Source organism: Felis catus, chromosome C1 (genome assembly GCF_018350175.1).
Source record: "Felis catus isolate Fca126 chromosome C1, F.catus_Fca126_mat1.0, whole genome shotgun sequence".
Taxonomy (NCBI): domain Eukaryota; kingdom Metazoa; phylum Chordata; class Mammalia; order Carnivora; family Felidae; genus Felis; species Felis catus.
Window position 1 is genome coordinate 33,756,535 of NC_058375.1, and position 20,568 is coordinate 33,777,102.

At 41.0% G+C, this 20,568-nt stretch overlaps 2 protein-coding genes across 2 annotated transcripts in view; both read right to left on the reverse strand.

The window, feature by feature from the left end:
* The window catches only part of LOC111561721 (putative olfactory receptor 2B3), a 109,866-nt gene that overhangs the window by 79,291 nt on the left and 10,007 nt on the right, over positions 1 to 20,568 (reverse strand). The window lies entirely within an intron of this gene.
* LOC101101398 (olfactory receptor 2A12-like) lies at positions 771 to 3,406 on the reverse strand. The gene has a single exon (XM_003989986.3). The coding sequence runs from the start codon at positions 3,389 to 3,391 to the stop codon at positions 2,405 to 2,407; it is 987 nt and encodes a 328-aa protein (XP_003990035.2). The 5' UTR covers positions 3,392 to 3,406; the 3' UTR covers positions 771 to 2,404.

Sequence of the window (20,568 nt, forward strand, 5' to 3'; positions counted from 1 at the left end):
CAGTTACCTTCACATAAGTGGTGGTGGAGGAAATACTAGTAGTGTCACAAGAATGAAACCTGACAGGTGTGTTTCAGAGAAAATTGTAAGACAAGAGTTAGAGACAGAACTGTAGACAACTGTTTCCTGGAAATTTTCTCCAAAAGCAAAGAAAGGACTGATGGCTGGCAGGGAAAATCAGGACTGAAAAAAAGGTTATTTTTCTTTGAGATTAAATAATAATAAAATATTAGTACTCGATTCCCTTTTCCTTTCTTCCAATTCAAGAGGACTGTATCGTCCTCCTTTTCATTCTCAACAAAAATAAGGTGAGAGCCTGCATATAAGGAAGCCAAGAGCTGAGTTCAGGTTTTCTTCAAGATAAGCACAGTGTTAGGAGGCTCACTAGAGATGGGAAAGGAGCTCACGATGAAGCCACAGAGCCAAGAGAATGTTATGTCAATCTTACCAGAAACCTGGAGCCACACCTGTGTTGAGGAAATTTCAGTTTCTCCCCTTGAGTTTTCCAAAAGCTTCATTCACTATTGAGCTTAACTTTTTTTAAAAAAAAAAATTTTTTTTTCCAACGTTTATTTATTTTTCAGACAGAGAGAGACAGAGCATGAACGGGGGAGGGGCAGAGAGAGAGGGAGACACAGAATCGGAAACAGGCTCCAGGCTCTGAGCCATCAGCCCAGAGCCCGACGCGGGGCTCGAACTCACGGACCGCGAGATCGTGACCTGGCTGAAGTCGGACGCTTAACCGACTGCGCCACCCAGGCGCCCCGAGTTTAACTTTTTTAAAAATTTAATTTAAAAAGGCTGTAGTTTATACTACACAGGTGGTGTGATATGGTCCTTGCAGTGTTGGCTAAATTGTTGTTCTCAAACTTAGAAGTGTGTAGGAATCACCTGTAGAATCTTTTAAAATGCAAATGTTGTTTCCTTAGGTGTGGAAATACCAAAATTCTGCATTTCTTAACAACTCCTGAATGATGTTGGTGATGCTAATCCCCAGACCACTCCTTGATCAGTAAGAGTCTAAATAGTTTTGCATGAATCAATAACCCCTGCACTCAGGTATTCACACTCTTGAGTCATCCCCTCCCCTTGAGTCTGGGCAGGACCTAGTAGTTTACTTCTCGTGAATATCCCACAAGTGATGGGAAATCACTTTCAAGAGTAGGTTACAGAAGGCCCTGGCTCCACCCTGCTCACAATCTCTCTGATGAAGCCAACTGCCAGGTGGAGAGCTGCTCCGAGGAGAGGCCTACATGGAAGAAACTGATGGATGCTCTGTACAGCTGTCAGGAAAGACCCTCAGTCTAAAAGCCCACCAGAAACTGAACCCTGGTGACAATCAAGTGAGCTTGGAAGCAGATCCTTCCCCAGTCAAGTGGTAGGATTTCTGTAGCTGATTCCTTGATTACAGCCTTCTGAGACTCCCTAATCTGAGGATCCAGCTAAACTTTGCTCAGATTCCTAACCCACAGAAAAAATAAATGTTTATTGTTTTAAACCACAAAATTTGGGGGTAATTTGTCACACACCAATAGATAACTAACACAAAGGAACTGCAAAGAGTCACAAGGAAACTTTGGGGGTTGATGATAATGATCTTGATTATGGTGGTGTTTTCATAAGTATATATACACATTTCAAAACTCATCAAATTGTATACTTTCAATATCTACAGTTCCCCATATGTCAATGTATTTCAATAAAGTTAAAAATGCATTATGAAAGTGTCTGGGTGGGAGGAGATTTTCCCAATTGCTAGGAGATTCTGCTCTCCCCTGAAAATACCACTTCACTAAGACAGAGCTCCTTACTTTAGATACATGAGGGTTTATGTGCCCTAAATGAATACTCTCCTAATAGTATTGAATGAGAAATGACCTGTGACCTATATTACTTTCCTGAACCCTATTTTATATGATTACAATAGATTTTCTTAAATTGTTCTGTGGTTCAGACCTTGTCAAATCCCTGACTGAGCTTTAATGGTGTTACTGACCATTAGTCAGTAACTAGTAACTGACCATTAGTCAGTCACTGACCAGAAGTCATCTTATGCCCATCAATTTGAACTTATTTCATGAATCCAGAGATCAAGCACTCAGGTGCATGTTCACTCAGTAATAGGAAACATGAATATTGGTGCCAATTCTATGCCAGGTCTTGTAAACTGGTGGTACAGAAGTGAATCAAATATAGGCGTGCCTTCATGGAGTTCCCTGTCAGGTGTCTTTATGCTTGAGGGACACCTATTGCCATAACCTCCTGGGTGTTCTGAGATATGATCTTACTGAGACTAACCCATTAATACATCATGTGTGCCCATTGGATGTTGGAAAGAATTTAGATGGAGAAGTCATGTAGGCTGTGTCCCGGGTTTGTTGCTGGTACCCATGCTTCTGTGACTTCATTCTGTTGCTTTACCCCAGCCTGTCACTTTGAGGAAAGCTCTCTTCACATCTTTGTTCCTAAGACTATAGATGATAGGATTGAGGAAGGCAGAGATGATGTTGTAGAATAGAGCCAACTTCTTATCTTCTTCTGGGGAAGATTCAGAACCAGGTCTCATGTACATAACCATACATGGTATAGAGAACATAGTGACAACAGTAATGTGGGAGGCACAGGTGGAAAAGGCCTTGAGCTGCCCTTGGGCTGAGCGAATTCTCAAGATGGCAGCAAAAATATTGATATAGACAATGATGATGAGGGAGAGTGGGACCAACAGAAGAATGAAGCCCAAGATGAAGTCCACCTGATCATTGAGAGATGTGTCTGCACAGGCCAACTTCAAGACTGCAGGTACTTCACAGAAGAAGTGATTGATCTCATTAGGACCACAATAGGGAAGGATCATAGTAGAGGCAGTGTATATCAGGGCACAGCTGATACCCCAGAATCCACAGAAGGCCACCATTGACCCACATAGCAAAGGGCTCATAATGACTTTATACCTCAGGGGATGGCAAATGGCCACATACCTGTCATAAGCCATGATTGCAAAAAGCCAAGACTCAGTGATTCCTAGCATCAGGAAGATGTACATCTGCGCCACACATCCAATGTAGGAGATGGTCTTCTCCTTGCAAACCAGGTGTACCAGCATCTGGGGCACTGTGGTGGTGACATAGCCCATATCCATAATGGATAGGACACTGAGGAAAAAGTACATGGGTGTGTGGAGGCGGGAGTCCATGCGTATCAAGGTGATAATAAGCCCATTGCCCAGAAGAGTGATGAGGTAGAGGAAGAGGAAGACACTGAATAGAATAACATTTATCTCTGTGTTACGAGAGAATCCTAAAAGAATAAACTCAGTAAGAGAGCTATGGTTTCCCCAGCGTAAGTCTTGCATCCTTCTCCTGGTATAGAGAAAGAACAGAGCCATAATCATTCATAAAATAAAGTCTTCAGATTCAAACCCTGATGCTACTCTTTTATTAGGAGGGCCAAATATAAGTAGCAAAGTAGGTTCTCATTAGGACACCCACAAAGCTGGGAACCAAATTTTTTAAAAAAGAATTTCCATTTTATATGAAACATCATGTTAATATTGTATTACTTAATCCTAGTTTATTCTGAGACTACAGATAATAAATTTCACATTTCAAAATGTAGAACTTGCAAAAAGGAGTGTCCAAAACTGTGTCCTGCACTTCCTGAACTCGCCATAGTTCATGGAGCTTATAAAAGATTTCAAAGCAGTCAAAAAAATAATTGGATATTTGAGATTACAGCATCTGTTGTGAGTGTCATACCAAATGGAGATTTCTACCCCTCCTTGGAAGCTTTTATCAAAGTGGGCTTCAGTGGGACTACTTGAGTAGCCTAACAGGTACTCTGGAATTTTAGAGACATAGTTATTGGATATATGACTTACTCCAGAAGACAACTATCATTTGGAAATAAATTCAGCTTCATGACAAGTCAAAGTCATGTATTTCCATGGACCAGAGGTGGGTAATACATGAGAGAGAGAGAAAGAGAGAGAGAGAGAGAGAGAGAGAGAGAGAGAGAGAGAGAGAGAGAGAAAGAGAAAGAGAAAGAGAAAGAGAGAGAAGGAAGGAAGGAAGGAACAAGAGACGGAGGGAAAGAAACTACCATGCTAGGATACTATACTCAACAAATATATCCATAAGGAATGAAAGCTGTTTGCTCTCCAAGAACCCGATAATCAATTACCAAAAGACTCACAGTAAAAGAAATATTAAAGAGCTTCTTTAGGCTAAAGGCAAATGGTCCCTGATGGAAGTATGCAATTGAAAGAGAAAATTAACACCAGAAATCATAAATGTGTGTGTAAATATCATAGAATATTGTTTAAAGCAACAAAAATAGCGACACCTTGTTGGAGCTTTAAATATACACATAGAAGTTGAATATGTGACAAAAATGGTCTAACAAGCAGGAGGAGGAAATGGACTTAAACTGTTGTTAGATTTTGCATTGTTTGGAAAATGGCACTTTAAGTGAGACTATAAGCCAAAGATGCATATTTTAGTCTCTAGCTCAGGTGTCAAGACACTTTTTCACGTAAGGAGTCAGACAATAAATAGTTTAGGCTTTGCACAGAATATACAGTCACTGTAGCATATTTTTATTTGTTTTTTAAAAACCCTTTTAAAAATATAAGGTTTACCAATCAATCCCTGTTGTAGAATAACAAAAGAATAATTTAAAAAAATAGTAAAACTCAAAATACAGTACAGAATGTAAAGGGAATAATTAAAAGTTTTTGATTAATTCAAAAGAAGGCAGGAAAAGTGGAATAAAGAAAAAAAGAACACTTGGAACAAGTAGGAAACAAGTATTAAAATGATAGACTCAAACCTAATTACAATAGTAACTACATTCAATGTATATTAGTAAGCAAGCCTACTGAAAGACAAAGATTATCAGACTGGATTTTCAAAAACTGGTAGCAATGCTGGGGCACTTGGGTGGCTCAGTTGGTTGAGTGTCCAACTCTTGATTTTGGCTCAGGTCATAATCCCAGGGTTATGGGCTTGAGCCCCATGTTGGGCTCTGTGCTGAGCGTGGAGTCCGCTCAAGATCCTCTCTCCCTCTCTCTCTCTGTCTAGTCTAGTCCCTGCTAGACTAAAAATAGTCTTCCCTCTCTCTAAACTAAAAATAAAAAAAAAAATTTAATAAAAAAAATAAAATAGAATAAAATAAAATAAAAACTAGTGGCAATGAAAGAATTCCATAAAGAAAGGAATAATCTTTAAAAACCAGAGAAGAACAAGAATACAATTTTTAGATTATCAAGATAGTACCAGTCAACTCAGGACTGTCTTGCCCCTCACCTCATCTCTCTCTTACTGCAAGCCTGGCAGTGGCTAAAGCCACTGGGAATTGGGATGAGGAATTGACAAACTAAAAGGTAAAGAAACATAACATACTTCCTCCTTGCTACTTGCAACTTGCTGCAGCAAGCCTAACTCAATCTGAAGAATTATAGAAGACATCCTGCAGGAGGTAAGAGTCAAGCTGGTCGTTGAAGAGTGGGTAGACGCTAACTACAGGGAAAGTGCAGGAAAGGATATACCAGGGAGAGAAAGTCATCTGTGTGAAGTCATGAAGCATTAGCGAGCCAGAGAGTGATGGGAGATGGGGTAAAGAGGTAGGCAAGGACAGACCATGGAGGACCTATAAAGCCCTACAAAATGGTCTAATGAGGGTGGATTTTATAGAAAGGAACATAAGGATCCACCAAATAGGCATGACATCAGGCTTATGTCTGGCAACAATCACACTGGCTGCAGTGTGGAGACTGCAGCAATTCAGGGAGGAAAGGATGAGAGTGGGAGCAAATATTGATATGAAAGGTAGGTATTCAACAAGAGTCTTTAGGAGGTGAGTCTATGGATGTAGGTAAGTGATTAAGGAGTGGTGAGAAAGAAAGATGGGTCAAGGATGGATTCCAAGTTTGAGTAAATGGATGGGGGTGATGGTGTCATTCACTGAGGTTGGGTACATGGGAGTGGAAAGTTTGGGAAGGAGGGAAGAAGGACACATGATGAGTCTAGTTTTGGAGTTGGGGAGTTTGTGGGACTCCCAGTATCTGTTTGGCTGATGGTTGAGAGCTGAAAAGAAAGCTCTAGAGACAGGAATCTGAGCGTCCTCAGCACTTCTATAGGAACTGAAGCCATCGGAAGAGATGAGATCACCTGGGGAGAGCGTGTAGAGGGAGAAGACAGCTGAAAGCAGCACTCTGAGAAGCCACACTCTAAGGGTTGGCTTCAAGGAGAGAATCCAGAGAAGATGGTGTCGAGAGGCCAAAGATGGATGACATGTGACACAGAAACCCAAGGAGAGACAAGGTCTACAAGGAGAGGATGGTCTTTGTGGTCAAATATGGATAGATACCAAGTGAGATGAGAACCAAAAGTGTCTGAAGCCAGCCCATCTCCTGCCTTAAATACATCTCCATATTTATATCTCTTGCCTGGATGGTCCCCCTATATTCCTTGTGTCCAACTGCCTACTTGAACTCTGCCTGTTGATGTTTAACTTCTCAAACTTCTCACATCCAAGACTGAACTCCTAATTTTTACTACATGCTCTAGCTCTTGGATCTCATCTCCCATTACTGTCCCCTTGTCTCATTCCACAAAAACCACACTGTCACTGTTACCCTTTCGAGTCCAATAACTGCCAACTAGACTTTCACCTAAAGACTTTTGCCACAACATCCAGTACTTATGCTCTCTTCTACCAGATCTCTTTAGGAAGGAGTTCTTCTACTTCCTTCAGTTCCCTGCCCAACTGTCACTCATCAGAGAGCCCATTCTTCACCATCCTGTCTGAAATGCAGCCATCCTTCACTGTCTCCTTAGTCAGCTTTACTTTCTTTATTGTACTTCTCACTTCTTAAAAAACTTACCTATTTATCTGATTATTGTCTGTTGTCCCCAAGTAGGTTGTAAAAGCAGAAACTTTGTTTTGTTCACTAGTATATCTCTAGTGTCAATCATTGTGCTGGGCACATGGTAGCAATCAATTAATATTTATTAAATTGTTAAAGCAGGGATGCCTGTCTTAGATTCCATCCTAGAAGCTATATTGGCAGGATAAATAGAGGTGATTGATACCTGCCCTCTCCAGTGGGGCAAACATATTTGGAATGTAGAATTTACACCTGTGACCAAAGTCTTAAGGAGATACGTGGACGAGTTGTGGCTTGTAGAAAGATATATTATGATGGTACAAAAACAAATCTAAGCAACTGGTGATTTTTCTCTGCAGAAATTTAAGCTAGGGAGGATGCTGAGGTCTGTCTACAGAAGTATCTAAAGGGCTGCATTAAGGAAGATGAATAAGAATTGCCCTGCATAGTCCCAAATTTAGAATTACTATAAATTTTACTAGGACACCAAGCTTCAGATTGACTACAGAAAAGTTCCAACATCCAGAGATATTCATAGACAGAAAAGACTGTCCTGAGAAGCAATGAGCTCCCTGTTTCTGTTGAGAGGTTCAGGCTGAATCTAGCTGACCATATGTCAGGGACACAGTGGGATCAACCCGGACTTAGAGGTGGAGCAGGAGGACTGCTGAGGTCCATTCCATCCGGAGGAGTTAAGGTCTTTTCCATCTTCTCTGTCCTCTTTACTATCTATCTTCACCTGTTTCCCAATGCCTAATACCTGGAGCACTGTAGCAGCCTCTCACTGTGACTCTCATCCCCCAGTCCCACCCACTCACTCAGTCCTACAGCATTTTCTAGGAGCAATCTAAATAAAAGAGCATTTTCAGTGTGGCCTTTGTCCACTCATTCTACTGGTGCAGAATGTATGGAGGAAGGAGCATTGGGTAGGTAGAAGAGAAAAAGAGGGAATAGAGATGGGGGATAGCTCCAGAACTCCAGAAGCACTCTCAGTCCCACAATTTTGGACAACAGTGACAGGGAGCATCACTGAACTATAAGTATCTTGGCGGGAAGCATCTGCCTTGCTCCCTGCTCCTCAATAAGAGATCCTTAGAGCAATTTCCAATGTCAGAGTGGTCCTCCAAATCCTTGCCTCCCCTGAGATCTCCTTGCAGCCTCCCTCCTCCTCTCCCATATCCTAGTGCTGTCCTATCAACCTTCCCCACCTCTCACCTGCATCCCTTGACTTGCCCACTTCCAAGGGTCCCCCTGATTGGGACAGACACATGGGAGAGCCCCGCTGCCTCAGCCTCCCCAGCAACAGCCCCTCCTCCTTCTCTTTGTCTTCATTGGCAACTGAAGGCCAAATGTCTTAAGGGAGATGTGCATACTCAGTCAGAGGGAAAAGAAAGGTAGTTGGATAGAGAGCAAGTCAGAGTTGGGGAAGAAGAAGTGGACAAAGGATAGGACAGAGCAAAGAGCACAGGCATGAAGGGACCTGCAGATGTGCAGATTTGTAGAAAGTCGAGAGAACCAGAGCAGAGAAAGGATGCCTCAGAGGAGCAGACACCCAAGCCATGGGCCACCGTCCCCACTCCCACTGCTCTTTACCTGCTCTCAGGCTCTGTGTGAGGGATGGGCCAGAAGCCTGAGGAGCTCTCCTTTGAAACTGTGCTCACGGGGGCCCCAGTTCCCAGGAGGACAAATCCAATGACTTCCAACGAACTCTCTGTGCCTTAAATCCCCCAGGGACTGAGTATCAAGTCTGCACTCCCATCACCTAGTACTCAAGACCCCCTGACTGGAGCCCCAACTACTCCCCAGAGGTCCATGCCCTCCTGTGCCACATATTTTCTCTGGGTTAGCGGTAGACTGCATATGTTCAATCCCTAGTGTCACAGTTACCAGCTGTGACTTTGGGCAAGTTTCAGAAACCTTTCCAGGCCTCCAGGCCTTTTATCAGGAAACTAGAACCTGCTCCATAGAGTTGTAGGGAGGGTAAAAGGAGTTCACAAATAGAAAGCTTTTAAGACTGTGCCAAGTGTATAGGAAGTAAGTCACCTGTACATTTATTATTCTCCCTCATTTGCACCTTCTATGCTCTCCACCTGAAGACCCTCTTCCCTTGTGTCTTTAAGTCTGCCCTAAATTTCAGGTCCACCCCCTCAGGAAGGCAGCCATGACTGACCTCCTGTTACCCTCACTCTCCATTATTGTTCCTGGGAGTTCTGTGTGATCTGTGAGGGCCCTGAGGAGGGAAGGAAGGCAGAGCAAGTGCAAAGGTTTTGTCTACTATTGGAATTAAGTTTCAACATGTGGAAATTAAATAATACACTCTAATGCAACCAATAGGTCAAAGGAGAAATCACAAGGGAAAACAGAAGATACTTGAGAGGAATGAACACAAAAAACAGAGCACTTCAAAATTCACAGAACGCAAAAAAAAAGTTTATTTAAAAATAAGAAAGATCTCAAATCACCTCATTCACCGTAAGTTACAGAAGAGGGGGGCATCTGGCTGGCCTTAGCCCAGTGGGTACAGCATGCAACTCTTGATCTCAGGGTGTGAGTTCAAACCCCACATTGGGTGTGGAGCCTACTTAAAAAGAATAAATAAAATAAAAATTAAAAAATTAAAAAATTAAAAAGAAACTAGAAGACCTTGGTTGTACTAGAAGAGAACTAGCTTGACAGTAGTAACCACTATCAGAACATCACATTGTAGACCTTAAATATATGCAATGTTTATTTGTCAACCATACTTCAATAAAGCTGGGAGAAAAGGGGTGCCTGGGTGGCTCAGTGAGTGAAGTGTCTGACTTAGGTTCAGGTCATAATTTCACGGTTTGTGGGTTCAAGCCCCGTGTGGGGCTCTGTGCTGACAGCTCAGAGTCTGGAGCCTGCTTCAGATTCTGTGTCTCCTTCTCTTTCTCTCCCTTCCCCACTCATGCTCTGTCTCTCTGTCTCTCAAAAAACTTTAAAAAATATTTTTAAAAAATTGTTTTAAATTAAAAAGCCAGGAGAAAAGAAATATTATATTATATTTTAGTAAATGTTTTTTCTGCAACTATTCAAGTGGCCATATATTTTTTTCTTCTTTCTTCCTTTAGGGCATTTTTCAGTTCATTTACCCAATTTCCCCAAATTGTCAAAAGTCATATGATGAAATTGTTAACAATATATCTTTACCATGTATTTTGATTTTTGCAGATTTAAGGGGACTAGTCTTGAAGAGAGAATCAAAGGGAACTTCTCTTTATCTGTATTGTTTAAATGTTTATAATGAATATATCGATGTTCACTTGTATAATTAAAGTAAAAAGAAATTACAAACAGTAGCAGTAAAAGTACTTGAGAGATTCCTGATGCAATTGGGCTATCACTGTCCCCCATAAGGCTAACAGCAGTGATCTTCAGTGACTGACTTACATGTCAAGGCTAGTTCAAGGTGGAGAGAAGCTTCTTAGGCAGCATATGCCCGCTGAGTCTGGAGGCCTGCTTAGGGACTGGGTGCGTGACTTCCCAAACGTAATCATAGGCTCCAGACATTGAGCTACTGAGAATTCCCCACCAGCTCTGCATTAGCCTGACGTTTCCCAGGAGGATATAAGAACTGTTGGTTATACAGAGTTAAACTTTTCTCATCTCAATTAAGCCAAAAGTAATGTCTTGATTGCTCTTCCTCTTTCCCCCTCCTGCTGTGAGTCTCCAACTTTGTTCCCCAGTTCCTGGGAGCCACCCCTGGGTCCCTCTGCCCCAGGAGTCCTTCTTCCTGGTTGTGGTCTGGCTAAGCCACAGCGGAGTTGCTCTGACATAAGAAGTCCTGGGGGAGCTTGTTAAATTCAGTGTTTAAGAACATGGAAGGAACACCATTAAGAAGTTCAGCTCATTAGACAGCTGGGCCAGCCACAGCAGCTACGCAGCAAGATCAGAGGTGACCCAGTGTCCCTCAGAGGCATCTGAAGAAACCTGCTTTAACTTCAACCTGACTTTATCCTGAGCATGTACACCAGCCAACAAGCACCTGCCCAAATCACCTTCCCCTCCACCACCACCATCACCTGTTTTTTTCATCAGACATTACCTTACCACAGCCACATCGCCCTGTTAGTATTCACCTCCACATTCATTTGGCATCCCTCCCAAAATGTCACCCTTTCCCCAGTGCATCATTGCCCTCAGCATTATCACTCAACTCATCATCTCCCCACCACCAACATCAGGGTCATCATCATCCTGTTGTGGTGCAAACACCCTCATTAACTCTGCCACTCTGTCAGTCCATCAAGGCCAGCACTTCCAGGGCCAGCGCCCCAGTGTGTATCTGCAGCTCATGAGAAGAGAGCGGTGGCCCAGAGCTTCAGAGGAAAAGCCTGTATTTGGAAAGGCAAATATTTTTAAATAGCTGTTCTGTGATTTCAGTCAAGTACAAAAGGACAAAGCAGACCATGTGAAGATAACAGACTGAAGGAAGAATGCATTTAAGCCAACAAAGTACATTTACCACAGTAGTCAAATATAGCCTGAAGTAGAGACAGTAAATGGCACAATGGGCCTTGCATAAAAATTAAAGTATTCGCGGGACACAGGGAAGAAGAAAGAAAATTAGGATAATTACGGAATGAAGATGAGTTACAAAGATCTGTCTGCAAGTATTAAAGAGTTTCTACAGAAGAAACAGTAAAACAGAGGCAATATTCAGAAGTACAATATAAGAAACCTTTCTGGATCTCAAAAAGAAACACCCTGAAGATCAACATGCCCCCACTATATTCCAGGGAAAATTCATGAAGGAGGTCTACACCTGGACACATCCACCTGACAATTTGCTCTCCACACCACAGCCAGAATGATCCATTCAACAACCAAGGAGCAAAGTCAAGTTTCATTGCATTATCTGAATCGGTAGGATGTACCTGCAGCATCCACACATATCTTTGCAACACCAAATGGGAATGCAGGCCTCGCCGCTACCCTGTCTGCTCTCCCTGCCTTCAGGGGCCTCTCTGGCCAGCCTCTTGCCTTAAGTATTCCCCAGGTGGGAAGGAGACACTAGTCTCACTCATCCCCCAAACTTGAGGGACACATGTCAATCTCCCAGTCGCTCCTGGAGCACCTGTCTGATTGCATCCTCAGGCCAGGGCAGGGAGGCCTAGAATTGCTTCAGCTCAGCACAAATCTCTCTGTGTGGCCTCTCTGACTGTTCTCCTAGAGCTTCTTCCACTTGACAGGTGAGGGGCTAGGGAGAACCCATTCCCACTGAGAGGGGAAGAGCACATTACTCTCTCCTGGCATGAAGCCTACACTAAACAATGAACTCTCCAATGTAATGAACGTCCTTTCCATGTCTCAATTCTTTTCAAACAGTCTACAAGTGCATGGTGATGGAGTGATGAACACAGGACTGGGTTGTGTCTGGCAACTCATTGAGGCTCTTGCAGAAAGTGGAGCTTCTCGCCAAACTTTTGATACAACAGGAAAAGCCTCAGTCAACATTGTGTTATGACTACATTCCTGAAAAGTTGGGAGAATATGAGAAGGGAATCAACCATAATCCCACTTCTCTAAAACCAAAGCCATCTTCTTGTTAGTGTTTTTTCTCCATTATCTTATCAACTACAAGGTTTTGTGTAAATTTGTATTTATCGTATGCCGGTCCTTTTGTAGACTGTTTTTATTGACTTCATGTTCTTTTTTTAAGTTTAAAAAAATTTTTTTAAGTTTATTTGTTTCCTTTGAGAGAGAGACAGAGATAGCAAGTGGGGGAGGGGTAGTGAGAAAGGGAGAGAGAGAATCTCAAGATTCTCAGATCGTGACCTGAGCCAAAACCAAGAGTTGGACGCTTAACTGACTGAGCCACCCAGGCGCCCCATCCACTTCATGTTATAGCATATGCATTGTCCCAAGTTGTGCTACATTCAAAATATCATCTTAAGTGAATGCATAATGACATACACATTTTCACAAATCCTTTTATAAGCAATACTGAAATGAATATCTTTACACATGTAGACTTCATTCTTGGACTGATTCCTTAGGAGTGTTAGCTAAAATCGGTGTCATAGACTACGCTGGTCACCTGATTTTTCTGGCCAGTATCCATTCTCATTGCTTCTACTGATAGTTCCCTGAAGCTTTTCTCCATAAAAGAGAAAATTTGGGTATGTTGTGTTTTCATATTCATCCAGTTCAAAATACTTTCTAATTTTCCTTGTTCATTTCTTCTTTGGTCCATGGGTTATTTAGAAGCCTGCTATTTAATTTCCAGATATTTGTAGATTTTTTAGAAATCTTTGTTACAGGTTCCTAATTTAATTTCACTGTGACCAGAGAACACACTCTCCATGACTTGAATACTTTCTAGTTTATTGAGACTTGTTTAATAGCCCAGAACATTGACGGTATGGATCAAATAACCCCTGTAATTGAAAGAAATGTTTATTCTGCTGTCATTGGATGGAGTGTTTTATAAGTGCCAATTAGGTCAATTAGGTCAAGTTGCTAGTGTTGTTGAAGTCTGCTATATCTCTGTGGATTTTGTATGTACTTGTCTTATTGATTATTGAGAAAGGGGTCTTGAGATTTCCAAAAATAATTGTGAATCTGTCTATTTCTCCTTGGAGATCTCTACATTTTTGCTTCACATATGGTGAACTCTTACCAGGATAGCTTTCCTGGCCCCTCCTAGAGCAACTTCATCACCAACCCACCCACCCCTACCCCAAAACCAACAGGGGAGAGGAAGATCCAGAGTGCAGCAGGCACTCTGTGTGTACAGTTAGGAGCACTGGTAGACCAGCCTGCCAGACTCACCCTATAGCCCCCAAATTAGTAGTTTCTATTATTATTTTAGTCACATGGTGCTTGTTTAGATTTACCTATGTTTACCAGTTTCTTTGTTCATTCATTGCCATGCCAGTTACCAATTCATTGCCTGTTGCCCCAAACCAACCGCGCGCATTGTCTCATTTTGTGCTCCTGGAGCTGGACCCTGAAACATTTTTTCCTTTACCCGCTGACACGTTGTAATGTTAAACTGTGTCAGTAGAGAGCACCAGAGATTCACTGCAGGAGGAAGGGGCTTTTCTTTCTGTTTCCAGTGTGTTTGACTTCTTGTCACTTCTACAGCCAAGGGAACTGCCAGCAATGTGCATTCAGCCTGCAACAAGTTTTGCTGTCGCTGGTGGAAAGGCTTCCTATTTACCAATCCTAGCTCATAGTCCTCTACTCTGTTGTTACTTCTTGCATTTCCTACTTCCTGGGATCAAATTTTCTTCTTATCCTTTGGCTTTTCTTTGAATAAGAGCTTATTAGTGGTAAATTCTCCTTGTTCAGCACTTGGTCTTATATGATGGACATGTCTTATATGTCTTATATGTCAGTCATGAATGATAATTTGGCTGGGTATGAAATTCTAGATTCATAGTTGTTTTCTTTTGACACTTAGAAAGTAACAACAACTTAGAAAATTCACAACATACTCAGGTAAGGAAAAAATCATGAAAGCAGCAAGGGAAAAAGTCCTTAACCTACAAGGGAAGAGAGATCAGGTGTGCAGCAGACCTATCCACAGAAACTTGGCAGGCCAGAAAAGAGTGGCAGGATATATTCAATGTGCTGAAGTGGAACAATATGCAGACAAGATGTCTTTATCCAGCAAGGCTGTCATTCAAAATTGAAAGAGAGATTAAAAGTTTCCCAGACAAACAAAAATTAAGGGAGTTAATAACCACTAAACCAGCCCTGCAAGGAATTTTAAGGAGGACTCTCTGAGGAGAGAAAAGACAAAAAATAAATAAATAAAAACCAAAAGCAACAAAGACTAGAAAGGACCAGAGAACATCACTAGACATTCCAATTCTACAAGAAACATAATGACGATAAATTCATATCTTTCAGTACTCACTCTAAATGTCAATGGACTCAGTCCTCCAATCAAAAGACATACAGTAACATAAAGGATAAGAAAACAAGATCCATCTTTATGCTGTTTACAAGAGACCCACTTTGGACCTAGAGACACCTTCAGATTGAAAGTAAGGGGATGGAGAACCATCTATCATGCTAATGGTCGACAAAAGAAAGCTGGAGTAGCCATACTTATACCAGGCAATCTAGATTTTAAAATAAAGACTGTAACAAGAGATGAATAAGGGCATTATATCATAATTAAGGGGTCTATCCACCAAGAAGACCTAACAACTGTAAACATTTAGGCTGAAAATGTGGTAGCACCCAAATATATAAATCAATTAATCACAAACATACAGAAAATCATTGATAATAATACCATAATACTAGGAGACTTCAATTTTTTCACCCCACTTATAGCAATGGACAGGTCATCTGATCAGAAAATCAACAAGGAAACAATGGCTTTGAATGACACACTGGACCAGATGGACTTAACAGATATATTCAGAACATTTCATCCTAAAGCAGTGGAGTATACATTCTTCTCCAGTACACATGGAACATCCTCCAGAATAGATCACTTACTGGAACACAAATTAGCCCTCAACAAGTACAAAAAGATCGAGATCAGGGGTGCCTGGGTGGCTCAGTCGGTTGAATGTCTGACTTTGGCTCAGGTCATGATCTCATGGTTTGTGGTTCCAGCCCCGCATCAGGCTCTGTGCTGATGGCTCGGAGCCTGGAGCCTGCTTCTGATTCTGTGTCTCCCTCTCTCTCTGCCCTTCCCCTGCTCACACTCTGTCTCACTCTCTCTCAAAAATAAATAAACATTTAAAAAAATAATTAATTAATTTAAAAAAAAGATCGAGATCATACTGTGCATATTTTCAGACCACAACTCTATGAAACTCGAAATCAACCAACCACAAGAAAAAATTTGGAAGGATAACAAATACTTGGACACTAAAGAACATCCTACTAAAGGATGAATGGGCTAACAAATAAGTTAAAGAGGAAATTACAAAGTACATGGAAGCCAATGAAAATGATAATACCACAGCCCCAGACCTCTGGGACACAGCAAAGCGGTCATAAGAGTAAAGAATATAGCAATCTAGGCCTTCCTAAAGAAGGAAGAAAGGTCTCAGATACACACCTACGCTTTCACCTTAAAGAGCTGATAAAAGAACAGTAAATAAAACCCTAAACCAGCAGAAGAAAGGAAATAATAAAGATTAGAGCATAAATCAATGCTATCAAAATAAAAAAAAAAAAAAACAGTAGAACAGATCAATGAAACCAGAAGCTGGTTCTTTGAAAGAATTAAAAAAATTGATAAACCACTGGCCAGTGTGATAAAAAAAAAAAAAAGGAAAAGACCCAAATAAATAAAATCAAGAATGAAAGAGGAGAAATCACAACCAACACAGCAGAAATACAAACAATAATAAGAGAATATTATGAGAAATTATATACCAATAAAATGTGCAATCTGGGAGAAATGGACAAATTCCTAGAAACATAAACCACCAAAACTGAAACAGAAAGGAATAGAAAATTTTAACAGACCCATACCCAGTAAAGAAATCGAATTAGTAATCAAAAATCTCCCAAAAAACAAGCGTCTAGGGCCAGATGGTTTTCCAGGGGAATTCTACCAAACATTTAAGGAAAAGTTAACACCTATTCTCTTGAAGCTGTTCCAAAAAATAGAAATGGAAGGAAAACTTCCAAACTCTTTCTATGAAGTCAGCATTACCTTGACTTCAAAACCAAAGACCCCGCTAAAAAGGAGAACTATAGACCAATTTCCCTGATGAACATGGATGCAAAAATCCTCAACAAGATATTAGCCAACTGGATCCAACAATACATTAAAAAAATTATTCACCACAACCAAGTGGGATTTATACCTGGGATGCAGGGCTTGTTCAATATCTGCAAAACAATCAATGTGATTCACCACCTCAATAAAAGAAAGGACAAGAACCACATGACCCTCTTAATAGATGCAGAGAAAGCATTTGACAAAACACAGCATCGTTTCTTGGGTTCCTACTCCCAAGAAAGTAGGGATAGGAGGATCATAACTCAAGATCATAAAAGCCATATATGAAAGACCCAACACTAATACCATCCTCAATGGGGGAAAACTGAGAGCTTTCCCCCTTAAGGTCAGGAACAAGACAAGGATGTCCACTCTCACCACTGTTATTCAACATAGTATTGGAAGTCTTAGCCTCAGTAATCAGACAACACAAAGAAATAAAAGGCATCCAAATCAGCCAGGAGCAGGTCAAACTTCCACTCTTCGCAGGTGATATGATATTCTATATGAAAACCCCAAAAGATTCCACAAAAAAACTGCTAGAACTGATCCATGAATTCAGCAAAGTTGCAGGATATAAAATCAGTGCACAGATATTGGTTGCATTCCTACACACCAACAGTGAAGCAACAGAAAGAGAAATCAAGGAATCAATCCCATTCACAATTGCACCAAAACTATAAAATACCTTGGAATAATTTTAACCAAAGAGGTGAAAAATCTGTACACTGAAAACTATAGAGAGCTTATGAAAGAAATTGAAGAAGACACAAAAAAATGCAAAAAGATTCCATGCTCTTGGATAGGAAGAACAAATATTGTTAAAATGTTGATACTACCCAAAGCAACCTACATATTCAATGTAATACCTATCAAAACAACACCATCATTCTTCACAGAGCTAGAACAATCCTAAAATTTGTATGGAACCAGAAAAGACCCCGAATAGCCAAAGCAATCTTGAAAAAGAAAACCAAAGCAGGAGGCATCACAATCCCAGACTTCAAGCTGTATTACAAAGCTGTAATCATCAAGACAGTATGGTACTGGCACAAGAACAGACACTCAGATCAATGGAACAGAATAGAGAACCCAGAAATGGACTCACAAACGTATGGCCAACTAATCTTTGACAAAGCCGGAAAGAATATCCAATGGAATAAACACAGTCTCTTCAGCAAGTGGTGCTGGGAAAACTGGACAGCGACATGCAGAAGAATGAACCTGGGTCACTTTCTTACACCATACACAAAAATACACTCAAAATGGATTAAAGACCTAAATGTAAGACAGGAAGACATCAAAATCCTCGAGGAGAAAGCAGGCAAAAACCTCTTTGATCTTGACTGCAGCAACTTCTTTTTAAAAAAATTTTTTTTCAACGTTTATTTATTTTTGGGACAGAGAGAGACAGAGCATGAACGGGGGAGGGCCAGAGAGAGAGGGAGACACAGAATCGGAAACAGGCTCCAGGCTCTGAGCCATCAGCCCAGAGCCTGACACGGGGCTCGAACTCACGGACCGCGAGATCGTGACCTGGCTGAAGTCGGACGCTTAACCGACTGCGCCACCCAGGCGCCCCTTGACTGCAGCAACTTCTTATTCAACGTGTCTCCAGAAGCAAGGGAAACAAAAGCAAAAATGAACTATTGGGACCTCATCAAAATAAAATCTTCTGTGCAGCGAAGGAAACAATCGGCAAAATTAAAAGAAACCAATGGAATGGGAGAAGATATTTGCAGATGACATATCAGATAAAGGGTTGGTATCCAAAATCTATAAAGAACCTATCAAACTCAACACTCAAAAAACAAATAATCCAGTGAAGAAATGGGCAAAAGACACGAGTAGACACTTCTCCAAAGAAGACATCCAGATGTCTAACAGACACATGAAAAACTGCTCAACATCACTCATCATTAGGGAAATACAAATCAAAACCACAATGAGATACCACCTCACACCTGTCAGAATGGCTAATATTAACAACTCAGGCAACAACGGATGTTGGTGAGAATGTGGAGAGAGAGGATCTCTTTTGCACTGCTGGTGGGAACGCAACTGGTGCAGCCACTCTGGAAAACAGTATGGAAGTTCCTCAAAAAACTAAAAATAGAACTATCCTACGACCCAGCAATTGAACTACTTGGTATTTATCCAAGGGATACAGGTATGCTGTTTCAAAGGGGCACATGCCCCAATGTTTATAGCAGCGCTATCAACAATAGCCAAAGTATGGAAAGAGCCCAAATGTCCATTGGTGGATGAATGGATAAAGAAGATGTGGTATATATACAATGGAGTATTACTTGGCAATCAAAAAGAATGAAGTTTTGTCATTTGCAACTACGTGGATGGAACTAGAGAGTATTATGCTAAACAAAATTAGTCAGTCAGAGAAAGACACAAATCATATGACTTCACTCATAGACGACTTTAAGACACAGAACAGACAAACATAAGGGAAGGGAAGCAAAAATAATATAAAAACAGGGAGGGGCTCTTTAAGAGCCTCTTAAATATGGACTCTTTAAGAGTCTCTTAAGTTAAGAGACTCTTAAATATGGAGAACAGAGGGTTACTGGAGGGTTTGTGGGAGGGGGGATGGGCTAAATGGGTAAGGGGCCTTAAAGAATCTACTCCTGAAATCATTGTTGCACTATATGGTAACTAACTTGGATTTGCAAGTAACTAACTTGGACTAACTAAATTTAAAAAATAAAATAAAATACAACATGAAAAAATAAATAGATAAATAAATAAACATAAAAAAATTTTTAAGAAAAAGAGAGAAAATCATTGAAATTATGAATCATAGAGTCTGAAGTGGGTAAGGACAAAAATAAAGATAACATAGGAATCAGAATTAATGAAAAGAAAGAGCCAGTGGCTGTAGGCCCCAGTGAAGGGGAGCAATTGAGTGATTACACTGTAAGTTGAGGAAGTAGTGGTCAGAAAATGGAATGTCTGGGGCTCTTGGGTGGCTCAGTTGGTTGAGTGTCCAACTTCAACTTTGGCTCAGGTCATGATCTCTCAGTTCATGAGTTTGAGCCCCACATCTGGCATGCTGCTGTCAGCCTGTCAACAGAAAGCCCACTTCAGATCCTCTGTCCACCTCTCTCTGCCCTCCCCCTTCTTATGCACTCCCCAAAATAAATAAATATTAAAAAAAAAAAAAAGAAAGAAAATGGAGGTGGGATAATTCTTTGGCAATAGAAAAGACCAGGTATGGCTATGGCTAAAGTAGAATGTATCAATAAAATTCCTTTATTGATAAAGGAATGAAAGAAAGGAGGTCAGACCACTGAATGGGGTCATCTATATGGGCACTGAAGTCACTCAAGATGATGTACTCAAGACTAAGACTTTGAGACAAGTGCAAAATTTTCATAGAAAAAAAATTATCCACGAGTCTGAAGGTAACAATGCCAAGGAAATGGTAAGTAGCAAAAACTTCTAAGGAGTGAGTGATTTTTCTAATAGGAAGAGAAGAATAATGGCTTGAAAGGAGACAGAAGGAACAAGGAAAATACACCACATTCCCCCTGAAGAATTGCAGAGTTTGAGAGAAGGAGACATATGCAAGGGAAGCAGTGTCCTGTAGGAAAATCCAGGTTACAGTTAAAGCCAGGGGATTCAAGGGACAGGAAATAAAGAAACAGTCTGAGGAAACAGAAGGTTTTCCAGTCATGTTGCTGGACTTCCGAAGAATACAGCTGATAGTTTTGTGAAGTATGCAAGAGCATGGATGTTAGACCAAAGGAGAAAACTGAGCATATTATGGTGTTAGGAGTACAGAAGAGAATTGGGGCACCTGGGTAGTTCAGTCCATTAAGTCTCTGACTTTAGCTCAGGTCAAGATCTCATGGTTTGTGAGTTTGAGCCCCACATTGTGCTCTGTGCTGACAACTCAGAGCCTGGAGCTTACTTTGGATTCTGTTTCCCTATCTCCCCCTCC